At 38.5% G+C, this 16927-nt stretch overlaps 1 protein-coding gene across 10 annotated transcripts in view; it reads right to left on the reverse strand.

Annotated features, from left to right (window-relative positions):
• chl1b (cell adhesion molecule L1-like b) overlaps nucleotides 1–16927 on the reverse strand; it is a 920799-nt gene that overhangs the window by 501317 nt on the left and 402555 nt on the right. For all 10 annotated transcript variants that reach the window (XM_073072426.1, XM_073072427.1, XM_073072429.1 and 7 more), the window contains one exon: nucleotides 15128–15298. In XM_073072426.1, coding sequence (XP_072928527.1) covers nucleotides 15128–15298 — 171 coding nt within the window. The remainder of the gene's footprint in view (nucleotides 1–15127; nucleotides 15299–16927) is intronic.

Here is a 16927-nt window from a genome sequence, read left to right on the forward strand (position 1 = left end):
TATCTATACTGAAAATTAAAGAGCCACTGGTGTTAATGAAGAGCTTCAAGTGGCAGAGGCTTTAAGCTCCTGAGGTAATGAGATTGGTCACACAAAAGCAGCAGTAGAAGCCCTGAAGATTGTAATAGAATCATATGCATACATACACACTGGGAGCAATTTACATTCTCCAATTAACCTACCAACCTGTATGTCTTTGTTAGATTTCTCTGCAAGGTGTGAAAGCAAGTATCAGACCTTAAAATATGCTTAGTATTTTGGATCTCTCAAATTCTCCATTTCCACTCCTTGCATTAAGGAGTGGAGTAACCGCATCTTTTGAGGAGCACTGGAAGCACAGGCAGTACTCTGTTTCAAGGAACAAAGGAAAGGGGTTGAGGAACGATATGCCAATGTTACTTAGGGGCACTGACAGAGCTAGAATAGCAACACACTCTGACGAAACTTGACGAAGTTCCAGCAGGGATTTAAATTCTACTGATTTAATTAAAGTGTCAAATCTCTGAACATGGTTGGCCAAATGGTTCATAGATTGAATCAGAATATTTTCTCTACTGATCAGACTGATCATGAGATTGATCAATTTCCCTCATTCATGTTGCCAGGATAAACATTTGTAAACACACTGACTAAATGGAAAAGCCCATGTTATCTCTTGGCCTAATATATTTCATATTTATGAGGTAATTCTATTCAGACTGTGGGAGGAGATTAACACACTGAGTCGCAAGCTCTCTCTCTCTCTCTCTTTCTCACTCCATCTCATGAGAGAATGCCTTAAGGGTCTAAGTTAATATGTTGTCGAGCAGAAAAGGGATGAACAGCACAGGATGCAGATAGAATGAAGATAATTAATTTACAGATATGTTGCTTCATTATAATCATCTAAGGGAAATATTAGGAATTATTGCCAAGAGCGGTGTTTGATTCTCATAACAATTATTTAATTGGCTGGGCAGAAAATGATACACTTTGCAGCACTGCAACCCAATTCTGTTCAGAAATGCACTAATTTTTCAGATTGAGGTAGCAACTCTGCAGCTTACAACTCGAATATAGGATAAAATATTCAAAAATTAAGGCTATACGTTTTGACAGGAGATTTTGTTTAGTTCATTCAAAGGGAAATTCAGGAAAAACTCCCTGTTAAAGTGAGAGGCAAATGATGTTAATGAGGTTGTGCTGTTTAATTTAGACCATAAATGCAAAACTAGATGAAAGACGCAGCAACTGAATTTTATAAAAAAGAACTCTTCAAACAAAATGAAATCAATAATTTCTGGACAGACTATTAAATGTGAAGCTCTGAGTGTGAAAAACCAGTTACATCGCTATTAATAAATTAATTTCAATAAAGTGCAACATAATAGAAGCTCTAATAGCAGGTCATTCATAATGATCCATTTAATATGTAGAAATGTCATCTGTAAATCAAAACTAACCAATGTCAAACAACAGGGACATGAAAATGAGTACATATTTAAAAACCTGCTGAAAATCCTGAAGAATCAGACACCTACTTGCAGTGCTTTTCTGCAGGACAGTGCTAATTGCCAAATAATTTCAAAGTACATATTTGTAAACCTATCAAAAGATGTACAGATCGACCCTGGAGGTTCCTTACAATATAAAGCATTAATATAAATACTGTTAATTGTTATAAACCAGGCATACCCATGTAACTATTGGTCTGTGCTATAATTGTTCAGCATTAGCTAGTACTTTTTCTCAGGATGACATTTCCATGCATGAAATGGATCCTTCATAGACGATGGGATAATTTCTGCTTTTAATAAATCTTTGATCCTATTTAATTTTGGCCAAATTCATTAATACCATTAATAACTGGTTTTCCACACTCTGTGTTAGAAATTCAGCTATTCATTCAAAAATATTTTCATATGTTGCTTGAATAGTCCTTTTTACAATGAGTTTCAAGGTAGTTTATTTAAATTTTGCATTCACAGTCCAAATTAAACAACACAATTCCTGATTTTAGATAAGTGATATAAATTGGTGATGCTTCCCTCTGCAATCAAGGTTGCTTTGCACCACTCTTCTGATAAAAACATCGTTATGTGAAGCTGTCCGAATATGCCTTTGTGATTTGACTGGCAGTCAGCTTTCATGTGCCTCAATCTATAGCATTTCTCCATTGTTTTAATTCCCAAAGATATGTGTGAGCTCCCAGTGCATACTGAGTCTCCCCTGAACAGGGAGATAAACAGCAATCCAATGTTAAAACAAAAGATGGAAGCTGGCAGTATCATGCTGAACCCAATACACAGCTTGGGCTTGCACTTAAAGCTGGCCCTACTGTCACACCCATTACTTTTACTCTCATTCCAAAAATCTTGAGTTTTTCATTTTGCAATGATCCCACAAGTGGATCAGACAGCAAGTGGGTGCTGAATCCTGATATCCTGTTTCTAGCAGCAACTAACAGCCTCAGAGACTTTGTCACACAAGACCAGTCCCTAAGTTTACAAAGATAACTGATAAACAAGAGTATAATATGTGGATACAATAGGGTCTTTTAAGAGCCTCTTAGATAGGTACAGGGAGTTTAGAAAAATATAGGCCTATGTGCTAGGGAAATTCTAGGCATTTTCTAGAGTAGGTTACATGGTCGGTATAACATTGTGGTCGAAGGGCCTGAATTGTGATGTAGACTCCTATGTTATATTTACGTTAATTTGTTAATTTAAAATACTGTCTTAAATTAAGTATAAATATAAATTTAAAAATAAAAAAAGGTTTGCTAAATTTTCCTTTTTAAGAAAAGCTCAGTAATCTATTGAAATGACTAGAACCCTACTAAATATGCTAGCAATGCCTGGCACTGAGCTGACAGACAAGCTCAGCAGACTGCGTACTTCCTTCTGCCGAGTTGTGGGTGTCTAGAAGATACTGATCAAGCTGGTTAGCAGCTGTGATTTCATCAGCAGAATCATGCTCAGTAATAACTGCAGATATTTAGTCAGAAGTGTGAGTGATTAAAACCACGGATATCCACAGTCATTAGGAAAGTGGTTCAAATCCATCGAGATGTTTTTTTGGCACATCAGGGGAGGTGGGCTGACATTGCCCTTTGGTAATTGGCCAATTACAGAAATATTAACCAGGACTTTGCAGTTTATCAGTCCACTGATATGCCAAGATTCCTGGAGCTCTTCAGCTAAGATGAGGAACAACACAGAGACAATTGAAGGACATTGAAAATATGACATCGAGACATTATAAGTGAACTTCAATGGCCAACTATGATGACATTCCAGTGAGGTTAAGTGCCTTCCCCACTCCATTCGTAAAGTAACTGATGGCTAGAAAGCCAGCCCCAGCTCTGTGTCTCTTTTGCTTTCTTCTCCTGCAAGAAGGAAGCTTGCAGCTAACAAAGAAGGGACAGTGCTTCAAGTTAAGTCAATGTGAAGAATGATGTGTAAGAGTAAGCATAAGAAGGTATCATGAAGTGGTCAGAGTGATATACTTACCATGATGTAGGTCAACATGTCACTCACATCCTGTTGGGTCATTAATCTCTTTCATCATTAAATCTCCTGACATGGGAAGGTCTCCCTCCTGCAGAGGACGTGCTTCCTTTATGTCACTGGCAGTCTACTGTTTCTTGTTGCTGGGGAAAATACTCTCTTACAGCCCCTGAAAGCTTCCAGTGCCCAAGGGAACAAATGATCAGCAAGCTGGATTGTCTCAGAAATTATTTTCACCCCAAAATTTGTAGAGAGAATCTGAATGTGCAGTTTGATGGATTATGATTGGCGAAATAACAGAAGGAAATGAATAGAAAGAGAGAACTGCAAGGGTGCACCTTTGTTTTAGTGAAAGCTGGAAATGATATAATATTAGAACATTGGAAAGTTTTTGACAAGAACAGGTTATTCAGCCTAACAAAGCTTGCTAAATTCTTATTCACCAAGTGTGTTGAAATAACTGTCAAGTTTAGATTTGTAAAGGCTCTAAGGTACTACTCTCAACGATACAACTAGATAGTTTGTTTCATGTGTCCACAACTTGCTGTGTAAAGAAATGCTTCCTGATGTTAGTCTGAAATTTCCCCTAACCACTCGCCACATGTCCTCTTTGATAGATTAACTTTCAAGTAACAGCTGGCATTCACCTTCCTTATACCCTTCACGATTATGAACATTTCTTTCATGTCTCCACTCATTCTACGTCTACTTAGGCTAAAAAGATTTAATTCTTTCAACCTTGCTTCATAGCTCATACCCTGTAGACCTGGAGTAAGTTTAGTCATCCTTCTCTTAACTCTCTCCAGTGCCTTCACATCCCTCACAAGATATGGAGAACAAAATTGACCACAGTACTCAAGTTGTGGCCTCACAAATACATAATACAGCTTAAGGAGAACATCTCTAGACTTGAATTCCACTGAGTGCATTATGCATCCCAACATTCTATTAGCCTTCCTAATTGTTTCTGTGCATTATATAGATGTTGATAGTGATGAGTCTATCAGGACACTCAAATCCTTCTCATGCAGTGCACTTAGTAACTCAAGATCCCCCACTGTCTATCAAATATTTCTACTTCCTGTATATAATAGTTACTTAATTAAATTTCACCTGCCCACATCTGGATTTTGTTTACATCTAACTGTAATGCCTGAATGTTATCAACCCATTCCCCTATCTGCAAACTTTACTAGTTTATTTGTTATGTGATTATCCATATCATTAATGTAAAAAACAGCAGCAGCCCCAAAACTTATCCCTGAAGAAGTCCACTTTTAACATCTTCTAGGTGTGAAAATGATCCTCTCACCATAACTTTCTATTTTTGAGCCAATTCTGCATGCATTCACACACCTTACACTGAATCTATACCTCCTGTAATTTGATTATTAACCTCCCGTGAAGTACTTTGTCAAAAGTCTTCTGAAAGTCCAAGTAAATGATATCAACTGCTCTATTGTTATCATAAATTTTACTTGCCTCTTCATAGAACTAGAGCATGATTCCCCGCTTTCTGAACCCATGCTGGCTTTCTGCTAACATGCCTGTTCTTATCAGCTGCTTTTCCATCGAATTCTTTATTAATGTTTCCATTATCTTACCTACGATACACGTTAAGCTTACTAATTTATAGTTACCAAGGTCAGTACAGTCACCCTTCTAAAATACTGGGACAACATTTCCAGTCCTTAGGGATTTCACTGGTCTTCACGGACTTTTGAAAAATACATATTAGGGGTTTGTATATATAATCACTGACCACTTTAAGTACCATTGGATATATGTTGTCTGGCCTTGGAGATTTATTAACTTCCAGCCTTTTCTGCTGAAACAAGACCTAATTTTCTAAGAGCAAACACGAGGAAATCTGCAGATGCTGGAAATTAAAACAACACACACAAAATGCTGGTGGAACACAGCAGGCCAGGCAGCATCTATAAAGAGAAGCACTGTCGACGTTTCGGGCCGAGACCCTTCGTCAGGACTAATTTTCTAAGATCGCTAAATCACTTAAAGCTACCTTATTTTTCTCGACACTTCCTGGCATATTGCTAACATCTTCACAGGTAAATACTTTAATAAAACATGAATTAAGAGTATTTGTTATGTCTTTCTCTGCATAATTTATCATCCCATTATTTTTCCTAATAAACTTAAATTCCTCCCTGACTTTTCCTTTACTACTAAAGTATTAAATCTCTTGGGAGTTAATCTTAGCATTATCAGCAATCACAAACTGCCTTTTTTACAATCTGAATTTGCCTCTTGACGATAGCTCTCATGTATACCTCTTTCACTGTGGAAGACATTAGCAATGTAGTGGAAGTTCCACGTGTCGGGGGCATGAAGTGTGTGAAGTATATTTTCATATGCCCAACAGTTAACAATATTGCATCACACACAAAATGCTGGTGGAACGCAGCAGGCCAGGCAGCATCTATGGGAAGAAGCACTGTCGACGTTTCGGGCCGAGACCTGACGAAGGGTTTTGGTCTGAAATGTCGACTGTACTTCTCCCTATAGATGCTGCCTGGCCTGCTGTGTTCCACCAGCATTTTGTGTGTGTCGCTTGATTTCCAGCATCTGCAGATTTCCTCATGCTTGCGGTTAGCAGTATTACTTTTTTTTGTATATCCTTTATATAGCTGTCCTTTCTTCAATAATTTTTACATATATCTTTATTAATCCATGTAGTTGATCTATTATAGTTATTGCTTCTCCTGAACGTGGGTTTGAACATTTCCTGCACTGTGTGTATTGCCTCTTTAAATTGACCCCATTGTTCCTCAACTGACTCACTGTCAAGAAGTTCCTTCCAGTTTACCTTCTTAAGACTTTACCACATCTGCACAAACTTTGACTTTCTGAAATTCAATTTAATGGCTTTGGTTTTTTTATGGTAATACTCTCCCAAAAAACTTTGAGACTAACAATATAATGATCACTTGTTCCAAAAGGCTCAACCACTTCCGTACTCAAAATTCCATTCTGATTTTTACAGAATATCAAATCTAGACAGCCCTCCCCTCTTGTTGGTGCATTTACATACTGGGTCAAACAACAATCATTCAATAACTCAATGAATTCAATTCCCTGTAATCCGTCAGTCACTGGGTTCAATATTTGGGAAATTAAATTCTCCCATAACATTAACATCACCCTCAGAACTTCATTTTTTAATATTTTGATTGTTTATTAAAATCACTGTCAGCATTAGGGAGTTTATAACATACACCCAATATTAGTCCTTTATCCTTATTACGGAGTTTCATAACATACACCCAATATTAGTCTGTTACACCCAATATTCTCACCCAGATATCTTCACTAAGCTTTGATTAATCTCCTATCATAAGCAGCCTCACATTTAAATTCTCTTATGTATATGGCTACTCCTCCACCTTTACAATCTTGCCTATCTTCCCTAAATAAAGTATATCCTTTAATTCTGTGTTCATCACCATCCTTTGTCGGTCAGGTTTCACTTTTTGCTATTATATCATACTTATACACACTTAAATATAATTTTATCTAATTTATTTTATTCTTAATACTTCTTGCATTTACACAGGCCATTCTTAGTCTATTACTGATGTATATTCCGGCCCATGGGTTAATAATAATTCAGTTGCTGGGTTGAAGCCCAACAGATTCTCCAGATAATCTGAGATTTAGTGCAGCATGGTAGCATAGCACTTGCACTAAACCTATCACAGTACCAAAGACCCGGGTTCAATTCTGTCACTGTCTTTATGGTGCTTGCATCCTCTCTTTGTCACCATGTGGGGTTGTTCCAGGTGCTCCGGTTTCCTCTCACATTCTAAAAATATATGGGTTTATTTGTTAATTGGTCACATGGGTATAATTAGGCAGCATGGGCTCATTTGGCCAGAGAGTCTTTTACCATGCTGTGGCTCTAAATATCCCATGTTACCAAATCGATTGCCCTAAAGCTCAACTGAACGTCCATATTCCTCTCACATCATAACTCCCTCACACGCACAATTACGGTGGCACCAAGTTAGAACCCAGGCTCAATGCTTCTGCAAATCCCTGCAGCAACTAACCTTACAACCTCTCTTTTCTGCACCATCAGCTATTGTACAATTGTGAGCTGATACGGTGAATCTAAGAAGAGAAAGCTCAACCAAATACTTGAAGCAGATTCAAAAATGATTGAACTTGGAGTTATTTGTGCCAAAGCTGTTGTTTAGTGAAAATTTGCTGTACTATATTGAAGACAGAGTGAAAAGTAATGTGTTCTTTTTATTTTTTGTTCACAGGAGGATGATGATTGTGGCAATGTCAATGTACTGTGCACCTTCAACTACTCCAGAAGTAAGTAGGTAGCCATATTGGTAGGTGAGGAATCCATGTTGGCCAGTTTGGTTAAGACTGGCAAATTTCCTTCCTTGAAGAATATGAATGAACTGAATAGGATTTTAACAACAATCCAGTCATTTTATAGCTACTGCCATGAAGATAGCCTTCAATTCTGCACATCACAGCCCCTTTGGAGATGTTGGATTGCGCAGCGGGAGAGAGATTTCAAAAGAAGTAAGCAGGGGTAATTGGAACATTCTGTGCCACCGTTCCCTTGGCGACATTGGATTGTGCTTAGATAGAAACTTGGAAAGGGCCAATACAAAGAAGTCAAGTTTAAGCAGAGCGGCCATTGTGTGTGTGGGCCAGTGTTAGTGTGCTAAGGAGATGGTGCAGGAGAGAGGGCTTCAGATTTTTGGATCATTGGGCTCTCTTCCAGGGACGATGGGGTCTGTACAGAAGGGATGCTTTGCAGCTGTACTGGAGAGGAAATAATATCCTCGCAGGATGGTTTGTTAGTGCTGTAGAGGGGAGGAGGGTAAACACTAAACTGAGTGGAAAAGCAAATTGTACAGAGGATGTGGAGAGTCTGCAGAGGGATATAGATAGGCTAAGTGAGTGGACCAAGGTCTGGCAGATGGAATACAACATTGGTAAATGAGAGATCATCCACTTTAGGAAGAATAATAGAAGAGCAGATTATTACTTAAATTGTGAAATATTGCAGCATGCTGTTGTGCAGAGAGACTTAGGAGTGCTTCTGCATGAATAGCAAAATGTTGGCATGCAGGTACAACAGGTTATTAAGAAGGCAAACGGAATATTGGCCTTCATCGCTAGAGGGATTGAATTCAAGAGCAGTGAGGTCATGCTGCAAATATACAGGGTACTGGTGAGGCCGCACCTGGAGTACCGTGTGCAGTTCTGGTCTCTATACCTGAGGAAGGATATGCTGGCTTTGGAGGCAGTGCAGAGGAGGTTCACCAGGTTGATTCCAGGGATGAAGGGGTTAACCTATGAGGAGAGATTGAGTCACCTGGGACTATACTCTCTGGAGTTCAGAAGAACAAGAGGGGATCTTACAGAAACATACAACATTTTGAAAGGGATAGATAAGATAGAAGTAGGAAAGTTGTTTCCATTGGTAGCTGAGACTAGAACTAGGGGACATTGCCTCAAGATTCAGGGGAGAAGATTTAGGACGGAGATGAGGAGAAACTGTTTTTTCCAGAGAGTGGTGAATCTGTGGAATTCTCTGCCCAGGGAAGCAGTTGAGGCTTCCTCACTAAATATATTTAAGAAACAGTTAGATAGGTTTTTACATAGTAAGGGAATTAAGGGTTATGGGGAAAAGGCACGTAGATGGAACTGAGTTTACGGACAGATCAGCCATGATCTTATTGAATGGCGGGGCAGGCTTGATGAGCCGGATGGCCTACTCCTGCTCCTATCTCTTATGTTCTTATATAAACAAGAGTTGCAGGGGGAAACAAAATGCCAGAGCAGATAGTCAAGTGGTTTGTGGAGAAAGATGTTGCTAAACCTACATACAAAGTCAGCAATCAAAAGGTTCAGCATGGTGGCTCTAATGTTCCGAGGTGTGTATATTTCTATGAAAGGAACTTTGTAGGGAAGGCAGAAGAGCTTAGAGAATGGATCAATATGTGGAATTATGACATTGTAGCCATTAGTGAGGCATTGCTCAAACAGGACAGATTGGGAAGCTCAGCTACTGAGAATATACGAGTGGAACTGATGAAGAAGAAAGCTATGACCACATTAGAGACTGCCCAACAGTCCATGGGATTTAGAGGAGCAAATCTATAGAGAGATCACAGACTGTTGCAAGAAACATAAGACAGTGATAGTAGGTGACTTTAACTTTCCAAATATTGACTGGGACTCCCATTCACTAAAAGGGTTGGATGCAACAGAGTTTATCAAATGTGCTTAGGAAAGTTTCCTTAATCTGTATATCGAGGTTCTAACCAGATAGTCTGCAATACTAGACCTCCTGTTGGAGAATGAGACAGGGCAGGTGACAGAAGTTTGTGGAGGGGAGCACTTTGCATGTATTAATCACAATTATGGAGAAGGATAGATCTGGTCCTTGGGTTGAGATTCTATATTGAAGAAAGGCCAATTTTGATGGTATCAGAAAGAATCTGAAAAGTGTGTACTAGGAGAGGTTGTTTTCTGGAAAAGATGTACTTGGTAAGTGGGAGGCCTTCAAAAGTGAAATTTTGAGGGTTTGTATGTTCCTGTCAGAATAAAAGACAAATTTAGGAAACCTCGTTTTTCAAGAGATATTGAGGCCCTGGTTAAGAAAAGGGAGGTGCAAAGTAGGTATAGGCAGGTAGGAGCAGATTAGGTACTTGAGGAGTATAAGAAATTCAAGGGAACACTTAAGAAGGAAATCATGAGGCCTAAAATAATACATGGATTTACACTAGCAGACAAAGTGAAGGAGAATCCCATGAGCTTCAACAGATATATTAAGAGCAAAAGGATTACAGGGGACAAAATTTGTCCTCTGAAAGATCAGAATGGTCATCTATGCATGGAGCGAGAAAGATGGGAGAGGGGGTTCTTAAATGAAATTTTTGCATCTGTATTTACTTGTCAGAGAAGCACACGGAGTTGATAGAAGTAAGCTAAAAATCAGTGATGTCATGGACCGTACACAGATTACTGGGGAGGAGGTGTTTGCTGTTTTGAGGTAAATGACATGAGGCAATGAGGTAAATCCCCAGAGGCTGACAGGGTGTTCCCTCAGACCCTTTGGGATGCTAGTGCGGGAAGCACGGGGCTTCTAGTAGAGATATTTAAGACATCCTTATCCATGAGTGAGATGCAAGATAGCTAATGTTGTTCCTTTGTTTAAGACAGCTGTAAGAATAAGACAGAAAGTTATAGGGCAGTGAGCCTGACACCAGTAGTTGCTAAGTTATTAGAAGGTATTTTAGGGAATCAGATATATAAATATTTGGATTGATACGACTGATTAAAGATAGTTAACATGATTTTATGAATGGTAATTCATGTCTAACCAATTGTATAGAGTTATTCAAGGAAGTTACCAGGAAAGTTGATGAAGTCAAGGCAGTGGATATTGTCAACATGGACTTCAGCAAAGGCCTTTGACAAGGTCCTGCGTGGCAGGTTCATCAAGAAGTTTCAGTCACTTGGTGTTCAAGATGAGATATTAAAATTGGATTAGATATTGGCTTTGAAGCCAGAGAGTGGTAGTAGATAGTTACATTTTTGACTGGAGGCCTGTGAATGGAGAAGTGCTGCAGGGATCAGTGTTGGGTCCATTGCTGTTTGTCGTCTATTTAAAAAAGATCTGAGTGATAAGAAAACAAAATGGATCAGCAAATTTGTGGATGACAACAAAATTAGGAATCTAGTACACAGTAACATAAATAATCAAAGCTTGTGAAGGGATAGCTGGGAAAATGGTAGATGGAAGTAAATACAGTCAAGTGTGAGGTGTTGCACTTTGGGAGGACAAACTAGGGTAGCATTTACACAGTGAGCAGTAGGGCATTGAGGAATGCGATAGAACAGAGGAATCTGGGAATACAGATCCATTATTCCTTGACAGTGGTGTCACATGTAAACCTAGGGTAATAGAGAAAGTTTTTGGCACATTGGCCTTCATAAATCCAAGTATTGAGTACAGGGGTTAGGATATTATCTTGGAGTTGTATAGGACATTGGTGAGACCTAATTAGGTGTATTGGTTGGTCACCTACCTACAGGAAAGGTATCAATAAAATTGAAAGAGTGTAAGAGAAAATTTAAAAATGTGTTGCCAGATCTTGAATACCAGAGTCATAGGGAAAATTTGAATAGGTTAGGACTTTATTCCCTAGAGTTTGGAAGAATCAGGATGATTTGATACAGGTATACAAAATTATGAGGGGCATAGATGAGCTAAATGCAAGCAGGCTTTTTCCATTGAGATTGGGTGAGAGTAGAACTAAACGTCATGTGTTAAGGGTGAAAGGTGAGATGTTTAAGGGAAGTATGAGAGCAAACATCTTCACTCAATAGAATGACCTGCCAGCAGAAGTGGTGGACCCATCTACCTCATTTTTTCTTTCTTTTTGCATTAATGTTTTTGCAATTTACAGTAATTTTATGTCTCTGAATTGGAGTCCACCACAATACAATGAATTCCATGTCATCTCTGTCAGTGATGTGATAAATCTGATTCTGATTCTGTTGTTTTACATTTATCTCCATGAAAAAATGCAGGAAAAGATTAACAGACAACTTGGGTGGATATTCCCATCTTGACATCTTGGGGAAGTAATGAAGTATAAAAGAGCAAAGTGCATCAGATGCTGATACCAGTAGAAAATAACTCACAACTTTAATATTGAATGATGCAATATTCCACATGTATTATTGTGATGGGAAAACATTCTGGTTGACATAACATGCTCAAGTATAAGTGCAAATCATTTTTGGATGCACTTGGGCATTGTTAACAATTGGCAGAACTCTCTTGTATTCTGGATAGGATGTAAAGATTATTGGCCAAGCTGAAGCAGGACGGTAGAGAAAGTTTTATCATAATGATTGGATTGTTTTCTCTGGAACTGGGAATGGAGAGGAAAGCATTGGTTTAAACTGCATTTATTTAATTGTAAGAGGCTTGACAGGGAAGGTTAGTGAATTCAGAGCTGGGATTGGTTATGAGGACTGGATATAGTAATAACAGAAAGATGGATGAGGGAAGGGCGAGACTAGCAGCTTTGTGTTCCAAGATACAGATTCTACAGGTGTGCTAGAGATGCAGGTAAGAGAGGAGAGGGAGTTGCCTCCTTGATGAAAGAAAACACTTATAATATCCTTACAGAGGATAATCTTGTGGAAATTTCAGTGAGGCCACATAGATGGAACTTAGAGACAAGAAGGGGATGGTCACTCAGATAGAATTGCATTATATTGTAGACCTCTCAATGGTCAGCAGGGGAGAGATTGCAGCCCATTTCAAATACAGTAGGGTATTATTAGTAGGAGATTTTAACTTCTGTAATATTAACTGAGTCAACCATAGTGTTATAGGCATGGAAATTGTGAAATGGGTTCAAGAAAGTTTCCTTGATTAATAAATAGAGTAAACAACTAGAGGGGATGAAACACTGTACCTCCTCTGAGAAATGAAGTAGGACAAGTGGCAAAGTGGTGATTACTTTGGGTCCAGTAACAAGAAGTCTATTAGTTTGAAAATAGTAATGGAGGAACTATAGCCAGGTGCAGAACAGGGCAGAGCAAGTTTTGGAGCTATCAGGTGGGATCTTGCGGTGGTTGATTAGTTGAGATTGTTGCAGTGAAGGAAGTGCCTGCCAAGTGGGAGGCCTTTAAAAAGTGTGATGTTAAGAGTTCAGCATCTGCATATTCCTGTTAGGGCAGGAGTTCCAAAACTGGGGTCCACGGACCCCTTGTTTAATGGTATTGGTCCATGGCATAAAGAAGGCTAGGAACTTCTGTGTCTGGGTGAAGTTCAAGGCTGGCGGGTTTCAAGAACCCTGGTTGACAAGAGATATTTTGGCTCTATTTTAAAAAATGAAGGCAACATACATGGCACATAAGCAATTGAGAACTAGTAAATCTCTTGATGACTCAAAGAAGTGTAGGAGTATACTGAAGTACAAAATATTTACCAGGATGCTTTCTCGATTTGGGTGCTTGAGTTAAAAAAAAGAGATTGCATTATCTAAGACTTTAATGTAGGAGACTGAGGCAAGGGAATAAAAAGGACATTATGAGTAGCATCTTCATGCTAAAGGTAGTGCATATTCAAAATGAACTGCCAGAAACAGAGGTTGAAGCTGGCACAGTGGTAACATAGACATATATGTAGACAGGGGATACTTGGAGGGCTGGGGGCCCAGTGTGGGCAAATGGAACTAGCTTCTGGGAAACACAATCAGAACACAGAGGGCCTGTTCCTATGCTGTATGATTCTACGACACTTTGACTCTATGAACCGGGAGAGTCTGTAGAATACAGCTTCAAGTAATAAAGGTTAGAAGTACTTTGTTAGGTGAATGACCCACTGTTTCATAAAAGGCAAGAGAAAACAGAGCATTCATATGAACTTCAAAAAATACATTTTTATCAGATTCATCAAGACGTGTCATGGAATTGTAGCCAGGTTAGCCACAATTGATTCTATACATGTGAAATCAGCTACAAGAGGAGCTAATGACATAAAGCTAAAACTACACATATCTATCCCAAAATCAAAAGGTTTAATGGGGAATAAAATTGACAGAACATAGAAAATCCAAGAGAAACACTATAATGAGCCATTCTTCACTTACAGGTATCCTACTGAGGCATTACTTAGATGAAAGAGATAACTTTCATATTCTAAAAGAAATTAAACAAAAACAACTAATTCCCTGAACTCAGTCACAATTGGACAAGATCTTCAGTATGTGAAGAGAAATAACTAAAGTTGTTAAGCCTAAGGTTTTGTTCAATATGTTCTGGATTCTAATTATAATGTAGATTGATACTGGGGCTATAATGTCAGGAACATGTTCCACATGATATAGGCTTCTCTTTCCTTCTCTTATGTTTGGAATATACAGTTTGGAAGTATTTGCTGAAGTAGGCATTTGGAGTCAAAGTCTGGTTGAATTAAAAAATTATTTCTATTAAAATTTTATCTTTACCTGGCAAAAGTTCATTCCAGCTGAAAGAAATGATGTTCATTAAACAAAATGCATTCCAGAAATTCCAATGTGACCAACTAAGAGTAAATCTTTCTCATAATGCTGGTCAGTGGGAAGGAAGGGGTTGAATATAACTGTTGATTCATGACGAAGGGGCCAGATGGAAAAAAAGTAATGCATTCAAGAAAGATACTTTAACCATTCAACCAGATGTCAGCAACAAAGAGGGAAGCCCACAAGTTAATAGGAATTACAAACAGGCAACCCCCATGGGATGGGGGGAGTGGGGGGTGGAAATTGTGTTCCAAGGAAATGGTCCATATCTCCGTATCTCTATTTTCCATAATGCAAAGCTTCTTTATCTGGTATTTATTTATTTATTTATTTATAATAGCAATTCATTATTGTATATGCCAGATATTTTAGTGATTTCTGAATTCTATAAGGACAAATTTCTGTTAATGTATATTAACGTCCTCCATCTTTATTCCACCAAGTTGACCCAGCTACCAACATTCACTTGAATCTTGTTTGTTGCTATTCAGTTTGTCATAATAACACGTAGTACATTGAGATCTTACTTATTTTTGTCCAGTTACAAGAATTAGAACTTACAGGATTTAACAATCAGGCTGATGGGCTCTTTCTGGGCAATTGTTCTTGTTCTGGAAAAATGGGCGAAACAAATGTAATCATCTCGACTATCACTTGACTGCACATTTGAAAAGTAAAGGTCTCCATGGAGTCCTTGGGAAACTCTGCTGTCCTGCTGGATACGTCGAATCTCTGAAAAATAAAATACGCTTTTATTACAACATAATTTTTATAGAATATATTGTTTTACTAACTGAACCTTACCAACTACTGGACATTAACCCTGCTCCACATTCCATAGCTGCTGCCTGATCTGCTAAATATTTCCACAATTTCATGTATTTATGTCATATTCCCAACATCTGTCATGATTTATAATTTTAGATTGATTAAAATGACTGATTGCATAAATAATAACATCCATAATGTCAATACAATTAATGGTCTTCTAATTAATGGCGCTACTGAAGTTGGGCGATACCTTACTGGTGGTTCAAAAGGCAAAAAATACAACTAAATACTTTATGAAGAAGACATTTTCTGTGGTAAATTGCAGCAAACTATCGCTGCAAACAATGAAGAAGCAAGGAAAGCTAAGGCTGACTCTAGGGTTGAGCTGTGCAGGTGCGATGCAAAGTCGGAGCGTGGCATATTCGAGGAGAAGTGGTCAGAGCGAGGTTGTGGCATGGTTGAGATGGAGTGAGTGAATCAGTGATGAGAAGGTGCAGAGGAGTTTCGGAACCCGTCCACTTCAACCGGGAGTGAGGTTGGATCGATCTAAGCATTGAGCCAATTTGGAAAGGTTGAGTACGACCTCAAAGTACAGACCCAGACCGTATCACTGCAGTGGGGCACGGGTCCTAATGCAGAGGACAATCCGGTGTTTAGATGAGTTAAACGCCAGCCCTGAGAGACCAATAAGGCAGGTTGTCGGGACTGGAGGCGAAGATCGGGCTGATTTCACTCGCATTTCTGCAACGTTTATTCCTTTTCCCACAGCACTAAGGCTGTAAGGCTGCTCTGGTTGGTATATGTTAGCTTTGTGGTGATTTGCCCTAATGTGTGATGAACTGAGACTAAGATCTTGGGGCCACTCTGGCTGCTCCGGGCTCCGGGTTTACAGACTCAATTAGGTTATGAATGCTGTTGTTTGCTTTTATTGCTTGCATGATTTTTTTTTTCCTCTCTCTCTCTGCACATTGGGTATTGGTCCTTTTTTTAAAAATTGTTTTTTTTTGGGTTTCTTGCGTTGTGGCTTCCTGTAAGCAGATGAATCTTAAGGTTGTATATTTTATATATACTTGGATAATAAATGTTCTTTGAACTTTTGAACTTAGTGATTCATAACGTCTATCTTTTATCTTTCTTAATGCCTTTATTCTCATCAATCTAGCAAAGTCAATTTAATAGATTGTTTATTTAGAAATTTCAAGAAAGGAAGCAATAAGGCAAAATATTCAAATTTCCTCAATCTTTTGGCATACTTACTACCTCATCAATGCAGATAACCACACAAGACAATCAAATGGATTTTGTCAGTACAGTTCCAATAGGAATTTTGATATTAAAATCATTTGTTTTATATTTGCAGTGGGCAGGAACACCGAAACAGTAAATAATCAATTTTTTTGAAGAAGGAAATAACATTGAGGAAATCCCTTTCCTAATTGCAGTCAGTTGGTTTGAGAATCTCATCACTAAGGTAGCGACCATACTATATTACAAAGTGCAAGCATATAACTGATGCTGTTTGAAGAGCTATCTTTGCTTGAAATCAGTAGAAGCTTTTAAATTGTGGACGTAATTACTTTTAAGCCTTCA

This window comes from Hemitrygon akajei, chromosome 19, assembly GCF_048418815.1.
Source record: "Hemitrygon akajei chromosome 19, sHemAka1.3, whole genome shotgun sequence".
Classification (NCBI taxonomy): domain Eukaryota; kingdom Metazoa; phylum Chordata; class Chondrichthyes; order Myliobatiformes; family Dasyatidae; genus Hemitrygon; species Hemitrygon akajei.